The sequence below is a fragment of the Bufo gargarizans genome, chromosome 2 (assembly GCF_014858855.1).
Source record: "Bufo gargarizans isolate SCDJY-AF-19 chromosome 2, ASM1485885v1, whole genome shotgun sequence".
NCBI lineage: Eukaryota > Metazoa > Chordata > Amphibia > Anura > Bufonidae > Bufo > Bufo gargarizans.
This window is the reverse complement of record NC_058081.1, coordinates 497,603,681-497,624,924: the sequence shown is the minus strand read 5'-3', so window position 1 is coordinate 497,624,924 and position 21,244 is coordinate 497,603,681. Positions and strand designations below refer to the sequence as shown.

Sequence of the window (21,244 nt, the reverse complement as noted above, 5' to 3'; positions counted from 1 at the left end):
AAGAACAAATAATAAAAATCCTAGTAAGCAAATACTTTCCACCATATAAATGTGCACCCAAAATAGCTTGTCACAACATACTTTGCTTAAGGCCTCATGCACACGACCGTTGTGTGTTTTGTGGTCCGCAAATTGCGTGTCCGTGTGCGTTCCGCAATTTTGCGGAAAGGCGCAGACAGCCATTAATATAACTGCCTATTCTTGTCCGCAAAACTGAGAAATAACACAATAACTTAATTACCTGTGTCAATACCGTTACAGCAATACCGAATACATGTAGTTTTCTAAATTACCGCATTTTTCGTTCCATAAGACACACTTTTTTACCCTAAAAGTGGGAGGAAATGGCACAGTATCTTATGAGGCGAATACTAATGAGCACTGCCATTGTGTAAGTGTTCATTAGTACATAGTAGGACCGGAGAGCAGGGAATATAATGCTCCTGGTGTTGGTTTTACTCACCGCTCCGTGGTCTTCTGCCGGCAGCATACTGTACTGTGTCTTGACTGTGTACAACGTCAGGACGTAGTGCATGTAAGCCTGCACTATGACCTGACGCTGTGCAAAGTCTGGTAATAGTGAAGCGCTGCAGGAAGAGACTGCTGGATCTCAAGAGCGCCGCCGCCGTCTGGAGCAGGAGAGGTAAGTTCTTTTATTTTATGTCTGATCTGAGGTCTGATGAAGATTGAGGTCTGATCTGAGGTCTGATAAGGATTGGGGATCTGATCTGAGGTCCGATGAGGATTGGGGGTCTGATCTGAGATTTGATAAAGATTAGGGGTCTGATGAAGTTTGGGGGTCAGATCTGAGGTCTAATGAGGATTGGAGGTTGGATGAAAATTGGTGGTCTGATTTGAGGTCTGAACAAGACTGGGGGTCTGATCTGAGGTCTGATGAAGATTGTGGGTCTGCTTTGGGAGTCTATTAAAGATTGTGGTCTCATCTGAGGTCTGATAAGGATTGGTGGTCTAATGAAGATTGGGATGGGGGGTCTGATTTGAGATGTGATTAACACTGCGGGTCTGATTTGAGATGTGATAAAAAAAAATAAAAAAAATCTTATTTTCCACCACTAAAACTTAGGGGGATCTTATGATCAGGTGCATCTTAGGCTACATGCACACGATCGTTCCGTTTTTTTGCGGTCTGCAAACCGCGGATCCGCAAATAACAGAAGCCGCCCATGTGCCTTCCGCAATTTGCCATTGCATAAAATGCCTATTCTTGTCCGCAAAACAGACAAGAATAGGACATGCTATATTTTTTTTGCGGGGCCACGGAGTGCTGTCCGCATCTTTTGCGGCCCCATTTAAGTGAATGGGTCCGCACCCGAGCCGCAAAAACTGCCGTGTGCATGAGGCCTTAGACAGAGAAAAATCTGTTAAGTTTTATCACTTTTGCACAATAAAAAACATTTTTCTTAAAGAAAATGTTTTTGCAGAGCCACCTCTCAAGAACTACAACCTTTTTATTTTCCCATCTGTGTGGGATCTTGATTTTTGTGGGATGACTAGTTTTCATTGGTATCATTTTGAGGTACATAACACTTTTTGGTTGCTATTCTAGCATTTGTTTTCTTTCATGAGTTCTCCATGCAGGATACATTATGTGATAATTGTGTAGTGAGGGATGTTATGGATGTCAAACCATATATTGTTATCCCCTTGGAAGGTCTTAGGGAAATCAATACGTATACATTAAAGGCCAAAAGGCCAGAAAATTCACACTTAGCAACCAATCAAAATGCTATTAAATGTAACTTTTAATTCTTAATAAATTAAAATATAAATATAGCTACATGCCATATATTGACTTAAAAATATCAGTCAATCACCAGATACAGTAATTGTTGTCAATATACACAGGGATCTATTTGATGGCAATCTCTGTACAGTAATTTCACTGGGATAAAGTGTACAAAAAAAAACTCTGCTTCAATTGATTACAGATTGTAAGTGACTAGAGGGGATTGTGTTTTTTCTATGTATTATACACAGGATTTTCTGTGTCTATAAACAGATTATACGTGCGGGAATACTATTGTGTGGAGATTTATAAATTATTTATGAACAAGATGTCTTTTTCTGCTCAATTTGGCTGTTTCTTGAGCACCTTGATCCTGTTCTTTTTAGGAAAGATAAAGAACATTCCATGTAGGTCCCCCTGTCTGTTTCAGTGACACTCCACCCTGTATAGCGGTTAATATTTGGTCTGCAGAGAACTATAATTACTGAGAGGTCAGTTTATACACTGCTACAAATTCTTGGGGGTTGTCGCTAAATAAATATACTTAAAGGGGTTCTGCACTTTCATTTAACTGATGATCTATCCTCTGGATAGATCATCAGCTTCTGATCGGCAGAGGTCCGACACCCGGGACCCCCGCCAATCAGCTGTTTGAGAAGGCAGCGACGCTCCAGCCGCGCCGCGGCCTTCTCACTGTTTACCGCCGGCCCACTGACGTCACGACTAGTATCAACTAGCGTGGGCGGGGCTAAGCTCTGCCGCTGCCTTCTCAAACAGCTGATCGGCAGGGGTCCCGGGTGTCGGACCCCCGCCGATCAGAAGCTGATGATCTATCCAGAGGATAGATCATCAGTTAAAACAAAGTGCAGAACCCCTTTAAACTCAATAAATTCAGGTTGAACCTGTGTAATTGAGTGTTGTTCTACAGTTGTGGATAGTGCTCAGTGCGCTTCGGACAGTTTCTTCACTCTGTTTATAGTGTATATCTATTTAATATGGAGAACCTCTCACCCAGAGTTGAACACAACCTTACACTCAATGCAATGTCCACAGGCACTTCCATTTCACCCCTTACATTGGGGAGGCCACCCCCTATTCAAATACACTCACTCCTTTTCCCGATAATTATTGCATTGACACTTGCCTTATATAGAGATTGACCATTCACACTATATCCTAGTGTATTTGTTATCAGTATTTTGTATTTCTAAATCCATCTAAAGGTGGATTTACACAGCCCCATTTCCTGCGAATGCTTGTTCCAGACAATCTGCCCATCTAAATGTGCCACCGATCACCCAATGAACAAGCAAAATTTTCATTCCTTGGGTGATCCTTTCATTCTTGCAGGCAGATCAATCATCATTTCAGGGCAACAGGTCGTGCTGTATAAACATCAATTATACTGTGAAGGAGATTTTTACTGGATTGGCCCCCACTGTCCCCAGACCTCAACTTAATCGAACACTTGTGGGTCGAGTTGAAGAAAAAGCTGTATTCTTACCCAAGCGAGTCGACCAGTATGCACCAACATTGGGAATGTGTAGAATAGACCTGGGAACAGATTTCGGTCGAGATAAGCGTGAATATGATCAGGAGCATGCCCAGAAGGATTCAGGCAATATTGAAAGCCAAAGGTGGATTTACAAAATACTAAAAAAAAAAAAAAAATTTAACAAAACAGTAACAATTTATGTATGAGATAGCCAAGATGATTGTCTATAAAATGATGATAGTCTCACGTTCGAAGGTGTAGTGGATGATGAGATATGGAGCCTTAAAGTCAAAGGTCCAAAACATTGTTACCCTTTTGTTAGTCTGTGTAAATAAATATATACACTCAACTAAAGAATTATTAGGAACACCTGTTCTATTTCTCATGAATGCGATTATCTAGTCAACCAATCACATGGCAGTTGCTTCAATGCATGTAGGGTTCTGGTCCTGGTCAAGACAATCTCCTGAACTCCAAACTGAATGTCAGAATGGGAAAGAAAGGTGGGCTACAACAGCAGAAGACCCCACCGGGTACAATTCATCTCCACTACAAATAGGAAAGAGAGGCTACAATTTGCACGAGCTCACCAAAATTGGACTGTTGAAGACTGGAAAAATGTTGCCTGGTCTGATGAGTCTCGATTTCTGTTGAGACATTCAAATGGTAGAGTCCGAATTTGGCCTAAACAGAATGAGAACATGTATCCATCATGCCTTGTTACCACTGTGCAGGCTGGTGGTGGTGGTGTAATGGTGTGGGGGATGTTTTCTGGGCACACTTTAGGCTCCTTAGTGCCAATTGGCATCGTTTAAATGCCACGGGCTACCTGAGCATTGTTTCTGACCATGTCCATCCCTTCATGACCACCATGTACCCATCCTCTGATGGCTACTTCCAGCAGGATAATGCACCATTTCACAAAGCTTGAATCATTTCAAATTGGTTTCTTGAACATGACAATGAGTTCACTGTACTAAAATGGCCGCCAGAGTCACCAGATCTCAACCCAATAGAGCATCTTTGGGATGTGGTGGAACGGGAGCTTCGTGCCCTGGATGTGCATCCCTCAAATCTCCATCAACTGCAAGATGCTATCCTATCAATATGGGCCAACATTTCTAAAGAATGCTATCAGCACCTTGTTGAATCAATGCCACGTAGAATTAAGGCAGTTCTGAAGGCAAAAGGGGGTCCAACACCGTATTAGTATGGTGTTCCTAATAATTCTTTATAAATGAAAGGTGACCCCAAATGTGCAGGCTGCCATTAAACTGTGGGTGGTTGGGCAGGAGTTATTGCAGGCACTAAGCAGCACCAGACACAGGGCCGGCGCCACCAGTAAGGCGACTTAGGCAGTCGCCTAGGGCGCCATTTAGCAGGGGGGCCCGTTGAGGTAAAAAAAAAAAATTGGTTATGTAGGTTCGGGCGGCCGGCCGGCGGCGCCCCTCATGCTGCGCCTCCTGAGCGGCCGGCTCAGTGCTGCGCAGCCTGCCTGCGCCTGCTGTGTTGTTAATGTAGCATGGCCGAGCTCTGTTCGGTCCGGGGTACAGGAGCATTTGTTTCCTGTACCCGGCCGGACTGAAAGGAAGTGCACACTAAGTGAGCACTTCCTGTCAATCCGGCCGGGTACAGGAAACAAAAGCTCCTGTACCGCGGACCGAACAGAGCTCGGCCACGCTACATTAGAGGTGACAAGGGGGAGGAAATGTGAGTGACGGGGGGGGGGGGAGTAGAATGAGAGTGACAATGACAAGGGAGGGGGGAGTAGAATGAGAGTGACAAGGGGGGGGGAGTAGAATGAGAGTGAAAAGGGGGGGGGAGTAGAATGAGAGTGAAAAGGGGGGGGGGGGAGTAGAATGAGAGTGACATGGGGGGGGGGAGTAGAATGAGAGTGACAAGGGGGGGAGTAGAATGAGAGTAACAAGGGGGGGGGAAGAGAGTGACAAGGGAGGGGGGGAATGAGAGTGACAAGGGAGGGGGGGGGGAATGAGAGTGACAAGGGAGGGGGGGGGGAATGAGAGTGACAAGGGAGGGGGGGAAGAATGAGAGTGACAAGGGGGGGGGAATGAGAGTGACAAGGGAGGGGGGGAAGAGAGTGACAAGGGGGGGGAGTAGAATGAGAGTGACAAGGGGGGGGGAGTAGAATGAGAGTGACAAGGGAGGGGGGGATGAGAGTGACAAGGGAGGGGGGATGAGAGTGACAAGGGAGGGGGGATGAGAGTGACAAGGGAGGGGGGAAGAGAGTGACAAGGGAGGGGGGAAGAGAGTGACAAGGGAGGGGGGAAGAGAGTGACAAGGGAGGGGGGAAGAGAGTGACAAGGGAGGGGGGGTAGAATGAGAGTGACAAGGGAGGGGGGGTAGAATGAGAGTGACAAGGGAGGGAGAAGAGAGTGACAAGGGAGGGAGAAGAGAGTGACAAGGGAGGGAGAAGAGAGTGACAAGGGAGGGGGGGAGAGAGTGACAAGGGAGGGGGGGAGAGAGTGACAAGGGAGTCCCCAGAGCCAGACGAAGAGCCAGACTGCAGCCAGAGACCAGATCATCTTATTGTCCTGGTGGTAAGTAGACAATGCAATATGTTTATTATTTAATTGTTTACTTATTAATACTACATTGGAAACTGATTTACCTCACATTTAGGGTCCATTCACACATCCGTGTGTGTTTTGCAGATCCACAAAACACGGACAGCTGCAATGTGCGTTCCGCATTTTGCGGACCGCACATTGCCGGCACTAAGAGAATATGCCTATTCTTGTCCGCTATTGGGGACAAGAATAGGACATGTACAATTTTTTTCAGGATCGGAATTGCGGATCCGGGTCCGCAATTCCGGATCTGATAAGGGGGGCGTCAATTTGTATCTTGCCTAGGGCGGCAAAAATCCTTGCCCCGGCCCTGACTAGACATTTGGGGGGGCTGGCGGCTTCACTAAATGCTAAATGATGCGGGCAGCCCGTGCTTCCATTATGCACTACACTATCACGTTGGGCAAGCTGGCAGCTTCTCTGTATGCACTGTACTTCTGCCAGCCCGCACGTCCTTCACTCACCACAGCTGGAGCAGCAGGAGGATCCCCTTCTCCTCCGTGCTGCCTGGCCATCCAGCTGATTGGCGGTGAGCGCGTCATGCTCCCCCCCTCTGCCTCCACCAATCAGCCCCCTACATTTCTCCCGCCATATGACACTTTCCATGGTCCTGGTACCGTAGATTACTGTCCAAGTCCCTTGGTGAGGACAGCTCAGGGCAATATACGGCACCCTAATGAAAAATAAAATGTGTGCCAAATATGACTATAAGCCCCCTCATTCATAGGAATCCACCCATGTACTGCAGTATATTTGTGGATTCCTATGGATGTGAGGGGTTATAGTCATATTTAAAATAAACACTGTTATTGGCATGTGTCTAATATGACTATAACCCCCCTCATCCATGTACTGCAGTATATGGGTGGATTCCTATGGATTAGTCATATTCAATATAGACACATGCCAATTACAGAACAGTCCCTAGACAGTGTTTATTTAAATATTACTATAACCCCCCTCATCCATAGGAATTCACCCATATACTGCAGTGGGGGGGGGGGGGGGGGTTATAGTCATATTTACCGTAATATAAACACTGTCCAGGGACTGTTCTGTAATTGGCATGTGTCTATATTAAATATGACTAACCCCCCTCATCCATAGGAATCCACCCATATACAGCAGTATATGGGTGGATTCCTATGGATGAGGGGGGTTATACGGTAGTTATATCAGTTACCATAAGCCAATATTGGTAGAGTCCCTGGACAGTGTTCATATCCTCATCCTTAAGAATACACCAATGTACAGTACTACAGTACATCAGTGTATTCTTTAGGATGATGGGGATTATAATCACATAACAGTGTCATCCACAGATTCCCCGATAACAGTGTCATCCACAGATTCCCCGATAACAGTGTCATCCACAGATTCCCCGATAACAGTGTCATCCACAGATTCCCCGATAACAGTGTCATCCACAGATTCCCCGATAACAGTGTCATCCACAGATTCCCCGATAACAGTGTCATCCACAGATTCCCCGATAACAGTGTCATCCACAGATTCCCCGATAACAGTGTCATCCACAGATTCCCCGATAACAGTGTCATCCACAGATTCCCCGATAACAGTGTCATCCACAGATTCCCCGATAACAGTGTCATCCACAGATTCCCCGATAACAGTGTCATCCACAGATTCCCCGATAACAGTGTCATCCACAGATTCCCCGATAACAGTGTCATCCACAGATTCCCCGATAACAGTGTCATCCACAGATTCCCCGATAACAGTGTCATCCACAGATTCCCCGATAACAGTGTCATCCACAGATTCCCCGATAACAGTGTCATCCACAGATTCCGATAACAGTGTCATCCACAGATTCCCCGATAACAGTGTCATCCACAAATTCTTCGTAATAGTGTCATCCACAGATTCCCCGTAATAGTGTCATCCACAGATTCCCCGATAACAGTGTCATCCACAGATTCCCCGATAACAGTGTCATCCACAGATTCCCCGATAACAGTGTCATCCACAGATTCCCCGATAACAGTGTCATCCACAGATTCCCCGATAACAGTGTCATCCACAGATTCCCCGATAACAGTGTCATCCACAGATTCCCCGATAACAGTGTCATCCACAGATTCCCCCATAACAGTATCATCCACAGATTCCTCATAATAGTGTCATCCACAGATCCCCCATAACAGTGTCATCCACAGATTCCCCCATAACAGTGTCATCCACAGATTCCCCCATAACAGTGTCATCCACAGATTCCCCCATAACAGTGTCATCCACAGATTCCCCCATAACAGTGTCATCCACAGATCCCCCATAACAGTGTCATCCACAGATTCCCCCATAACAGTGTCATCCACAGATTCCCCCATAACAGTGTCATCCACAGATTCCCCCATAACAGTGTCATCCACAGATTACCCCATAACAGTGTCAGGGTCCATTCACATGTCCGTGGTGTATTGCGGATCCGCAATATACCCGGCCGGCACCCCCCATAGAACTGCCTATTCTTGTCCGCAATTGCGGACAAGAATAGGACATGTTCTATTTTTTTGCTGAGACGTGGCCCGGAAGTTTGGGGCCAAAGCCAGGAGCCGCGCTCCGGAAATGCGGATGCAGAGAGAACATAGAGAATGAATGGGTCCACACCCGTTCCCGATATTGCGGAACGGGTGCGGACCCATTTGCGGACATGTGAATGGACCCTCACCCACAGATTCCCCATAACAGTGTGTCAACCACTGATCCCCCCATACCATTTTCATCCACTGATATTCTCACCTACAGTGTCCGCATGACTATGAAGGACACAATGTTAACAGTTTCTTTTATTACTGTATTTTGTTCTAGAAAACTACCGTACTGTAGTCTCCTGCTGCATCCAAATTTAGAAAGATGTCAAAGCAGAGAAGGCTTTCATATAAGATCCCTTTTAAACTGGAGGTGATAAAATACACCAGAGAACATTGAAACAGTGCTGCTGAGAGACATTTCGGGCCGCCTCCAACAGAGAAAATGATACGGGAGTGGAAGAAACAGGAGGATCAGCTGCAAAAAGCAGAACACACTTTTCGTGGGCGTACTGCAAAATGGCCACAAACTGATGTGGAAATGAAAGAGTGGAACACACGTCACAGAAACAATGCCTTGTCAGTATCTACAAAAATGATCATATATGAAGCCAAGTGTCTAGCAGCAGAGAAAGGCATTGATGAGTTCACTGGATCCCCATCATGGTGGTACAGGTTCATGAGGAGATTTGGCCTTGCTATGCGCACCAAAACTTGAATTGCACACAAAATGCCAAAAGAATATGAGTCCAAGATTCTTTTTTTTTCACAAATATGTGCTGGATGCAAGAAAGAAAAATGGCTATGAAATAGGCCAGATTGGGAATATGGATGGTCCCATTAACCTTTGATGTTCCATCGAACAGGACTGTTGATGTGAGAGGCGCAAAAACCATAATGGTGAAGACCTCAGGACACGAGAAAACCCATTGTGTTGTCCTGCTGCGCAGATGGGACCAACCTGCCACTAATGCTAATTTTCAAGAGGAAGAGCATGCCAAAAGAGGCGATTCGAAGAGGTGTAATAGTGCATGTACACAACAAAGGGTGGATGGATGAGAACTGCATGAGAATATGGATTGACAAAGTGTGGTCCAAACGCCCTGGAGGGCTTCTGAAGAAACCAGTTTAGGGCACATATCAGTGAACCCACAAAAAATGGACGTGAACATCTAGCGGTGATTCCTGGGGGGCTTACCAGCCAACTGCAGCCTTTTGATGTGTTAATCAGCAAGCCACCTAAGGTTTTTATGCCAGAGGAGTGGAATAAATGGATGGCTGGGAATCACAATCTTACACCCAGTGGACGGATGAAAAGCCCCACTATCACCCAAGTCTGCGAGTGGGTGAAGTCTTCATGGCAGTCAGTGAGGGATGAAACTGTTCTAAACTCCTTAAAAAAATGTGGCATCAGTAATGCCTTAGGCTGTTCTGATGATGGTGTCCTGTATGAAGACACCAGTGACAGTGATACCACTGATAGTGAGACACTGAGCTTGAGTTCGGACAGTAGTGAGGACTTTTTGGGGTTTCCAGATGACCAGAGGTGTATTGTTCTAAATCTTTCCTCATCTGTTACCGTTAATTACAGTAATAATGTTTCCTAATGCTGCTGTTGGATGTTTGGTAATGTCTACACATTACATGTTATTTTATTAAAATGTTTTAGCCCACCTTTTAGTTCAAATTATTTCCCCCCCCATTTTCCTCCTCTGAAAAGTAGGTGCGTCTTATCAGGTGCGTCTTATAAAGCGAAAAATACAGTATATATAATACAGTATAAAGGACCTTCATGTCACAATCTGTGGGTTACAGTGCTTTGGAAAAGTATTCAGGAAATGTATGTACAAGGCCGCAAGATTGAGGTTGATGACCACTTGCCCATTTGAGGCTCAGGGTTTTGTACCCACCTTCATTAAGTTGGTAGATAACCTTGCTTTCTGTAGGGTTAGCACATGTGGGCTCCTGCTCTAAACCTGAAGACTTGTACATCGGTTCAGGAACAGGAGGATCCCACTCTGAAACACAGACAGAAAAATGAATAAAACCCACAAAATATTCCATATAAAATTTACATTTGAAAAAAATCTAAATAATACAGCACGATGAGACAAACAATGGCATGGAGTACGATAGACTAGTTGCTAAGTGCATCTCCTAATTGTTACGATCTTTTCTATAGAATTGTCAATCTGTATGTCACTAGTGGGAATGCAAGGTGGCTTCACAGAACTCAACATTTCTCTCCCCATATTAATCAGATTTCTGCAAAAATACATTCCACTAGCGAACCTATGCCAATAACCGTATTATTACAATGTACACATCTATACTATCTCTGTGCGTTACTCAGTATGGTTTCTATGAAGACTTATACAGTGTTACTCCTCACCTATGTGCTCAATTTTTTCCTTGAGAACCTGGCACTCATATGGCCACCGTGGTAGTTGGAAGAAGCTGTTTGAGGATACACCGTAGAGATCTCTTGGCTCTCGAAGGCGTGCCACCTTCCTTCCAGAGTGGTATTCATACACAATCTGGTTGGTCTTCTGGGTGTAGCAGTATAAAGGTGAATTGTCTGTAGAGAGAGTTTACATTAACACAAAATAATACTGAAGAAGACTTCTATACGAATCGCCTATTTCTTCTAAGCCCTAGCTGAAATAATTATTGTATTTTCTGGTCTATAAAATGTACTTGAATGGGACTTGGATGCCGTACCAGACACAAACTATGGAGGCGATGAGTCACACAGGATTGCTATAACCCACTCACATACTAACGGCAGCATAAAGTAGAGACAGGTTAGTTGATTTCAGCGATCTGTCTTTTAAAAGTAAGTGGTTGCCAAGAACCAATATCCCAATCATTGCAGACCGGGCCTGGAAAAGAGTCCCGGCCATCTGAGAAGAGTCATGGTTATTCATGAAGTCCTGCTCTCCCTGCCCACCTGCTGGTGATTGACAGGCTTCTACCTAGTTTTCTCCCTTTCTCTCTAGGAGAGAACTGCCAATCATCAGCAGATGGGCAGGAGAGCAGGAGATTATGAATAACCAGGACTCTTCTCAAGTAGATTTGACTCTTTTCAAGGCCTGGGCTGTAATGATTATGATGCTGGTTCTCAGCAACCTCTTACTTTTAGCTCATGAGTTACATACCGCTGAAATTAGCATTTCTGTCACTATTTTATGCTGCGGTCAGCATAGAGTTGATGACAGGTTCCAGGGGTCCTGGAGATCAGACTGCCACTGATCATACACTGATAGTCAGACCATAGTCAGAGAACCCATATAACAAATAGAATACCACTTGAAATGAGTTACTGATTCAACATAGGTGATGGTTCTATGCAAAGTGCTTCCATTAATTTCCTCGGTACGAGAGCACGCTATTGACCTTTCAGTCGTTCTGTACCTCTGCTGGCTTTTCGCCTGTTCCGCAGCCCATCAATATGCTGACTTACTGTAAAGACTGGAAGCTACTTTGTTACTGAACATTTACATTAACCCGTTTCCATTCTGAAATGACAGTACATCACTTTGCGTCTCATTGAATTCTGAAGAGTCCGGACTTTGCAGCCATTAACATGTCACTTTGTGATATTTCAGAGCTCTGTTTTAGTAGCTGTAACAGGAAAACGACAAAACTCGCTGCAAAGCTGAGTAATTTGTCTTTTGACACTTTGGGGAAAACACGCAGTGCGCTGTCACTAGGTGCACGCTGTTAGCCGCCACCGCTATCATGAATTAGAGATATTGTCGTCCTTCTGCTTAGTGCTTGTAATTAAAGTGAATTAATTATTTAATGGTTTAGATGTTTGTTCACAATCTAATGAAATGAGGGCTGCAAACAATGGGATTGGTGAATTGGCGTTTGGTGTGGAAAATTAGGTTAACGGGTGTGTATACATTTGCAAACCCCTTTTTGTTATTTTTTCAACAGATCTAAATAAAAAATGAAGCAACTTTGCAAATCGTCTTGGTAAAAAGCCTATCTTTTGATGCATACAGCTCCTATACAGACATATGTGTTTCCATAATGCCTCATTCACACATCAGTGTTTGGTCAGTGATTTCCATCAGTGATTGTGAGCCAAAACCAGGAGTGGGTCTAAACATAGAACAGGTGCAGATCTTTCCTTTATACCTTATCTCTATGAATAGGTTCCACTCCTGGATTTGGCTCACAATCACTGATGGAGATCACTGACCAAAACACTGATGTGAATATAATGCCTAATGCCCCTTTCACATGATTGAGTTTTATGCGCGGGTGCGTTGCACCACCAATGAGACCAGGTGACGCGATTTCCTCAGGCAGCACCAGGTAGGGGGAAGAGGGGGGCAGCAGAAGGGCCATGGGCAATGATCGCTTTCATTGTGGCAAAGGGGTTAGGGTAAGAAATTGGCATAGGGGGGCGCCGTTTCAGGTTTCGCCTCAGGCAGCAAAAAGGCTAGGTGCACCCCTGGATGTGTGAAGTGAACGCATTGCACCCACACTGAATCCTGACACATTCATTTCAGTGTTTTTCACGCATCAGTTCTGCGTTGCGTGAGAATCGCTGCATGTTCTATAGTCTGCGTATTTCACGCAGCCCTGGCCCCATAGAAGTGAATGGTTTAGTAAAAAATGCATTGCATCTCGCAAAGCTGTTTTGTTTAATTAAGATGCATGGGTATGTCACCACAATTCTGGACTATTATCTAAGGTAACATACAAGTAGTACTGCACATAAGGAGTCCAGATCAGATTTTTTTTATCTTCCTACTGCCCCCTATGCCCCCAGTGCCAGCATGCAAAGCTGCGGTGAAATAGACAGTCCAGACTGCTTGCTACCATAGCGGAGGGGACTCGTGCACATGCTTTAAACACTGACAGTGAGGAAAATAAAACTACTCATGTATTACTGCAGATAATAGTTCAGCTGGGATTTTCAAACACCCTATCAGGAAATTCGGAGAAAACAACCGCAGAGTCCCCAATTGAGGACCCTAACAGATACAATGGAGAAAGTGCAATGCTTCATTTCTACATTCAGGTTTTCTAATGCAATTTTTGAATCCAAAACCAGGGGTGGTTGAGGATGAGGTAGTATCTGACCTTTATATCTACCTCTCATTTTATCATCCACACTGAGTTTTGGCTTCAAAAACTGCTTCAGAAAACCTGAATGTGTAGAGCCAGCCTGCAAGACTTGCTGTGGATTCCCCGGCAGAATACAGCTGGGAATAACCAAAAGGGTTTGTCCAAAGTGAAGCAAATGGCTTTCCTGTGCGGGCGCAGACATTGCTCCACTCATCCTGTGTGTATTGGGACTAGCGCTCAGTGAATTTCTTACAGCACTGCTAGAGTTATCCTTCCCTATTGCTCTCTGACCAGCTGCTGACTAAGGTGATCATCATCTTCCTATTTAGCTGAGCTGATTGTTCCACCTCCTTGCCTGAGCTTTAGGGTTTTCTAGTGACTAGTAACCAGCAAAGGTGTCTTTCTGACTACCTGTGTACCGTACCTTCCCTGACTAATGATTCTGCTCCTTGCCGTATGCCCTGATTGGGATTGCACTAGGACTATTCCAGGAGGTAGTGGCTTGGTTGTTTCCCTGCAGCGAAGTCCACGTGCCTGTACAGAGGTTAAATACCAGGGGACCCGTTAGGTCAATGCCCTTAGGTCTAGCCCAAAGTCAAACTGTCCGTTGCAATAAGCTATTGTCATGGGATTTAAAGGTGTTGTCCCATGATGTGTGGGGGTCCAACCACTAGGACCTTTGCTGATCTCGAAAACTGAGGTGTGTATTTGTTGTTTGAATGGAGCAGCAGACGCGCATGTGTATCCACCTTTCCACTCGAGATAGCAGGGAATACCAAGACACCCCCCCAGGTCAATGCCCTTAGGTTTAGCCCAAAGTCAAACTGGTTATTTCTCACAGTGGGTCCTCACCCACTGTCCGTTACAATAAGCTACTGTCATGGGATGTAAAGGTGTTGCTCCATGATGTGTCTGATCAGTGGGGGCCAACTACTGGGTCCCTTGCTGGTCACTAAAACTGGGGCGTGTATTTCTTGTTTGAATGGAGCAGCAGTCATGCATGCGTGTCCACCGCTCAATTCCAACACTTAGCTATCTCGGCAGTCCCATAGAGTTGAATGGAGCGGCGGACAAACGTAGATAGTGGATAAGTTGTTGTGATGAGACAACCCCTGTAAAGAGGAAGCACAACGAACAGCAAATAAATCACGGGGGGGGGGGGGGGGGGGTATAATGTAGTCACACTCCTGTGACATCTCTATGGTCACCACATAGATTTCTGCATCCAGTTAGATATGGAAATGAATGTTTTAGTGGATTAGTAATCAGATAAGAATCTGAGATAATGAATTCATTTGTTCTATGCAAGAGACACTCAAGTGATTTAGCAATGCAAACACTCACATGATGAGAACCGCAAACATGACGCCATTCCTGGAGGATTCCGTTACCAAACTGAACAGGAGGCAATTGTTCAAAGAACGAAAACATTTATTCCAGTAAATCTACTTAGTTTTTGCTTCATGATAATCAGGGCGGTCAAAGAGGGGAAATCCTCCCAGAAGTGATTTTCTATATGTCATAGAGACATACAGTATCAGGATACAACACTGGGGACACACATTCAATAGCTGTTGGCCAAACGATCGTTCAGCTGACCACTATCTCTCCTGACTGCCCCATACACATACACCTTCAGTTTAGTCAAATGTGTATGGGCCTATCCTTAAGGCCTCTTTCACACTACAGTATGTTGAATTCAGTGTTTTGCGTTCCGTTTTTCACGGATCCGTTGTTCCGTTTTTTGCTTCCGTTGTGGTTCCGTTTCCGTTCCGTTGTTCCGTTCCGTTTTTCCGTATGGCATATACAGTATACAGTAATTACATAGAAAAAATTGGGCTGGGCATAACATTTTCAATTGATGGTTCCGCAAAAAACGGAACGGATACGGAAGACATACGGATGCATTTCCGTATGTGTTCCGTTTTTTTTGCGGACCCATTGACTTGAATGGAGCCACGGACTGTGATTTGCGGCCAAATATAGGACATGTTCTATCTTTTCAACGGAACGGAAAAACGGAAATACGGAAACGGAATGCATACGGAACACATTCCGTTTTTTTGCGGAACCATTGAAATGAATGGTTCCGTATACGGACCGTATACGGAACGCAAAAAACGGACCGCAAAACGGAAAAAAAAAACGGTAGTGTGAAAGAGGCCTAAAACTGCAGATCATCCAAAGCCCTCTGGTGCAGCTCAGAGAGTGACTTCTAAACAAAGGTTCAAATCAGTGATGCTCCAGTCGCTAAAATCTCAAAAAGGTCTCTATGTTTGAGTTTATAGCGTGTAAGATAACATGGTAGAAGATAATCTTTGGTCGGATAGAAATAGATTTTCCATGTCCAATTATTAAACACTATTGTGTTGCTTTAAAGGGTTCTCCGAGACTGGAAACCAATGGTTTGGGGACAATATTCCTGCAAAGGTCACTGGAAAGACCATCTATTGGCTGACAGCAGTGACGTAGATGTAAACAACATGTCAAACTTGTGGTCCAGCGGGGACCCCAGATGGTGAAGATGGGAGCTCGGCGCTGGACCTGGAATGTTCTGAGCAGGTCAGTGATATATATATATATATATACACATACACACACACACACACACACTCACCTAAAGAATTATTAGGAACACCATACTAATACGGTGTTGGACCCCCTTTTGCCTTCAGAACTTCCTTAATTCTACGTGGCATTGATTCAACAAGGTGTTGATAGCATTCTTTAGAAATGTTGGCCCATATTGATAGGATAGCATCTTGCAGTTGATGGAGATTTGAAGGATGCACATCCAGGGCACGAAGCTCCCGTTCCACCACATCTCAAAGATGCTCTATTGGGTTGAGATCTGGTGACTGCGGGGGCCATCTTAGTACACTGAACTTATTGTCATGTTCAAGAAACCAATTTGAAATGATTCGAGCTTTGTGACATGGTGCATTATCCTGCTGGAAGTAGCCATCAGAGGATGGGTACATGGTGGTCAGGAAGGGATGGACATGGTCAGAAACAATGCTCAGGTAGCCTGTGGCATTTAAATGATGGCCAATTGGCACTAAGGGGCCTAAAGTGTGCCCAGAAAACATCCCCCACACCATTACACCACCACCACCAGCCTGCACAGTGGTAACAAGGCATGATAGATACTTGTTCTCATTCTGTTTACGCCAAATTCGGACTCTACCATTTGAATGTCTCAACAGAAATCGAGACTCATCAGACCAGGCAACATTTTTCCAGTCTTCAACAGTCCAATTTTGGTGAGCTTGTGCAAATTGTAGCCTCTTTTTCCTATTTGTAGTGGAGATGAGTGGTACCCGGTGGGGTCTTCTGCTGTTGTAGCCCACCTTTCTTTCCCATTCTGACATTCAGTTTGGAGTTCAGGAGATTGTCTTGACCAGGACTACAACCCTAAATGCATTAAAGCAACTGCCATGTGATTGGTTGAATAGATAATCGCATTAATGAGAAATAGAACAGGTGTTCCTAATAATTATTTAGGTGAGTGTATATATATATATTTTTTTTTACTTTTACACTATGCCCGCCCACCGGTGGGCTTGGCATGGGAGGGGTATGGGACAGGCAGACAAGCCAGTCTCTTTCATCATTTTCTATGCCTGTTTTAGGCGTAGAAAATGGTCTAAATGTAAGACAGCTAGGAAGCTGGCTTACATTTAGACCAGCACCGGATATGCCGAAGTTATGTAGAGGCCGGCGCAGGAGTTACTAAGACTGGCGTCTAAAACGCTGGTCTTGATAAAGTACCCCCAAAGTTCTGTCTGTTACTAGTTACCACTAGAGGGAGCTTAGGAGCTTACAACTTACCGATTTATTATTGAGTTCATTGTATAACAGTTTGCAGCAAGCTCCTAAGCTCCCCCTAGTGGTAGCTGGCAGCAGACAGAATTTTAGTATTTATCTCTGTCTATGTAGGGGATTTGAGGCTCTATATCATTAAAACAAGAGCTTTAACTACCACAAAGCTATATTAATTAATCAGTACAGAATTTTACACCTCAAAATTACATTGACAATTTGTCTAGTGAAAAGTCACAGTAAGGCTACTTTCATCTGCGTTTTCCCTTTCCACTATTGAGATCCATCATAGGATCTCAACATCGGGGGAAAATTCTTCAGTTTTGTCCCCATTCATTGTCAATAGGGACAAAGCTGAACTTAAGGGAACGGAGTGCACCAGAATGCGTTCTGTTAAATTTCATTGCGTTCCCATGACGCACACAAAAGCGCTACAAGCAGCGTTTTTGAGTGCGTCCTGGGAAACTGATCAAGACGGATCCGTCATGACTCACAATGTAAGTCAATGGTAATGGATTTGTTTTCTCTGACATAAAAGAAAACAATCCATCCCCCATTGACTTACAATGGTTTTAGAGACGGATCCGTCATGGCTATTTTAGACATAATACAACCGGATTCGGTTCATAACGGATGCAGGCGGTTGTATTTTCATGATGGAAGTCTTTTTGCTGATCCATGGCAGATCCAGCAAAAATGCAGATGTGAAAGTAGCCTAAAACAGTTACTGCAACCTGTATGGAACCTCAATGTTAAAGATCTAAGTTGTTGGAATTCTTGCAATCCTCAAAAGTGATTGATTGGGTGCTACTGGAAGTTCTATTCAAACACCAGCGATTAAAGAAATGACAAGGCTGAATGACATCGTTCCTCTGTAACTCCTCCTGGAAATATATGAATAAAATGGCAACTGGACATTGCCATTCCACTTGTCAATAGAGTGTGCTCTTGCATTGTTATTTTATGACTATTTACTGAAACCAACATGTCAGGAGAGAGGACGGGTCTCCTTTAAGAAGGGATATGAAAAATTTTGAGAGAACATATTTGCCATTTCAGCTCCAGTGCGAAGAAAATTCCTGTGATCCTCCCACGAGAGACATAACTGTGCAACAGCTGGGGTGCTGTAGGTCACCAGGCGCTCTTTGGATCTGCGCAGCAAATGTGCTCATTTTACGGCAGTTATTTACAGACGCGCTTCTTGCAAATCCGTAATAATAGGAAGAAGTCTTCATCTCATTAACATAACAGGCTTTTTAATTAAGCGCATTTTCATTTATTTTGATTATTTTTTTCAGATTCGTGGAGTTTTTAATTAGATGGCTTTTATATTCTGCTTTATATCCTACTGATTTAGACACCACGAGGAGATGGCGGCACGGATGGATGGAAATGGAGTGCATCAGCATCTGTTTACTCGGCTGTCTCCCTCTTCTCATAACGGTGATGTATTTACAGAAAACTTCCGCTTCAGATGATCTTTAAAAGAATCCAGCACATTTCCTCCTAAAGAAACTGAGTAAATGTTTAAAGGGGTTTTTGGAGACTTTACTACTGATAGGTCGTCAGTATCTGATCGGTGGGGGTCCGACCCCCGCCGATCAGTTGTTTGAGAAGGCGTCCTGGCATGTGACATCACATTCATCGGTCACATGGCCTAGGCACAGCTCAGCCTCATTGAAGTGAATGTGGCTGAGCTGCAATACCAAGCATAGCCTATAACAAATGGATGGCGCTGTGCTTCGTGAGCAGAGAGAAGGCCGCAGAGCTACTGCGAGCATCGGTGCCTTCTTAAGCAGCTGATTGTCGGGGTCCCGGGTATCAGACCCCCACCGATCAGATATTGATGACCTATCCAAAGTATAGTGATGGCTAACCTCCGGCACTCCAGCTGTGGTGAAACTACGACTCCCAGCATGCTCCATTCATTTCTGTGGAGTTCTGAGAACAGCCAAGCAAGTGTGCATCTTGGGAGTTGCAGTTTTACCACAGCTGGCGTGCCGGAGGTTAGCCATCACAGGTATAGGTCATCAGTTGTAAAGTCTAAGAAAACCCCTTTAAGTCCTGCAGTAGTCCTATTGTGTGAAGTTAAAAATTCTATACAGGTGTTTGTAAGTTCTGGATCTAGCCAATATTTCTCAGTCTCCTGATATCCAAATCCACTGAAAGAGTCACTGCACATTCACACAATTTCATTTCATTTAATAGAGAATTGTGTAACTAGCAAATGTCGAAATCACTTCATTTAAAAAACCTGCCTGCATCCTCCTGAAAAAGAGCTGTAAATGTTATGGCCACTAGGGGTCTCACTTCCACCTGTTGTCAGGCAAGATTTGTCCCTAGTAACAGAGATTCAGAAGACGGCTCACGGGAAATGGGGTTGTGTCAGAACGAAGTGATCTTTTAGCTTTCCGTTCTTCTGATCTGTCAGAAGAAAAGAAAAATAAATTAAAAAACTCATCCGTTAGGGCTCATTCAGTTGGCCGTATGCTGTCTGCAAAAATGCGGATAGTTTTTTTTGCGACAGTTCAGCATGTCTGCAAAAAAACGGATTGCATTCAGTTTTTTTGCTGATCCATAGACTTCAATAGGGCCATGTCCTGATTTTCACTTACAAGTATAGGACATGTTTCATTTTTTTTGCTGAGCAGTGCAATGGAAAAAAAGGGCCGCATAGAAGTGAATGGGACAGCATCTAATCCACAAAAAAACGGATCCACATTTTTGCAGACAGCATACGGCCGTATGAATGAGCCCTTATTGTGAGCGGTTATGATCAGTCCTGCATGCAGTACCTTTTCTCCCGTTAAAGATAACTGATATCTGACAGAAGTGACTCAAACTGATGCATACAGATCATAACTGAGGCTAAAAAAAAAAGACAAATCAGTTATTTTTTGTGCAAACTGATGCTGAGCATAATACTCCAAATAATTTATTTTTATTTTTCTGAAGAAGATCAGAAGAATGGAAAGCTAAATGGTGATGTGAACCTGGCCTGAGCCTGATAAAAGAAGCTTCTAGAGCTTTTGAAGACCACAGGAGAGTCCTGCCTTTCTTTGAGTGTGATTACCACCCCCCCCCCCCCCCCTTATCTGCTCGGTGAGCTTGATTGCTGAAAACGAACACAGTGGAAGTAAGAGAAAGAATTTCACAACAGTACAGTTCTGGTAGATTTCACAATGCTTGTAAGTGAAATGCATCTAGCTGTGCAGCTGAAACAGGGAATAATATGACTAAAAAAAGGAAAGCCCCAAAACACCTGCTCCTTCACAGTTATGATTGTACAAAGAAGCACAGCCATTATGCAAACTTTTTTTGAAAACTCAGGTACGCTTAAAGGCTACCTGCACAAGGTCGTAGATTATGTGCGTTTTTTCTGCATGGATTTTCATGCAAAAGAAAAACCCTAGATTTTGTACAGATTTTAAAATCCACAGCATGTCAATTTTATGTGCTACTCAGCACCTTCTCTACAGTGGTTCACCCCATAGACTTCAATGGGGTTGTTAAAATAAACTGAAAATCCACACCAAAATCTGCTACAAAAAATGCACAAAAACCATGATAAATAGTGCAGAACTTTGTCCATTTTTATGTGGTTTTGATTTAGAGTTCATGCAGATTTTCTGCATGCAAATATGCAATGTGTGCAGGTATCCTAAAAGTGTTGTCTCATGATGATCCTGTCTAAAATAAAGGATCTTAGAAAGACCTCACATTGATCCAGAAATCTCCCCATTCATTGCTTTATTTGCTAGGTTTATATCAAGCTGGCAGCTCAGGGGCGTGTCCTTTCTCTAGGGCATGTCTTTTCTAAGGGGGTGTGTCATTACTGCTGCAGCTTTCTCCCTGTAACTGTCACAGCTTCTAACACTACATAGATAGTGTTGGAAGGATGGAACTGAGCATGTGCGACCACCTCAGCAAGGTGGACACAGAAATAAGAACAAAC

At 44.2% G+C, this 21,244-nt stretch overlaps 1 protein-coding gene and 1 long non-coding RNA gene across 4 annotated transcripts in view; one reads left to right on the top strand and one right to left on the bottom strand.

Annotated features, from left to right (window-relative positions):
* The window catches only part of LOC122928416, a 42,494-nt gene extending 23,592 nt beyond the window's left edge, over positions 1-18,902 (top strand). Inside the window, exons 3-5 of one of the 2 annotated variants that reach the window (XR_006387885.1) lie at positions 15,848-16,029; positions 16,674-16,730; positions 18,647-18,902. This is a non-coding gene — a long non-coding RNA (uncharacterized LOC122928416). The remainder of the gene's footprint in view (positions 1-15,847; positions 16,030-16,673; positions 16,731-18,646) is intronic. The other variant, XR_006387884.1, reaches the window with a different exon arrangement.
* Positions 1-21,244, bottom strand: part of AGBL3 (AGBL carboxypeptidase 3) — a 167,990-nt gene that overhangs the window by 106,120 nt on the left and 40,626 nt on the right. For both annotated transcript variants that reach the window (XM_044281214.1, XM_044281215.1), the window contains 2 exons: positions 10,775-10,960; positions 10,293-10,400 (listed from right to left, as the gene is read on the bottom strand). In XM_044281214.1, the coding sequence (XP_044137149.1) occupies positions 10,293-10,400; positions 10,775-10,960 (294 nt within the window). The remainder of the gene's footprint in view (positions 1-10,292; positions 10,401-10,774; positions 10,961-21,244) is intronic.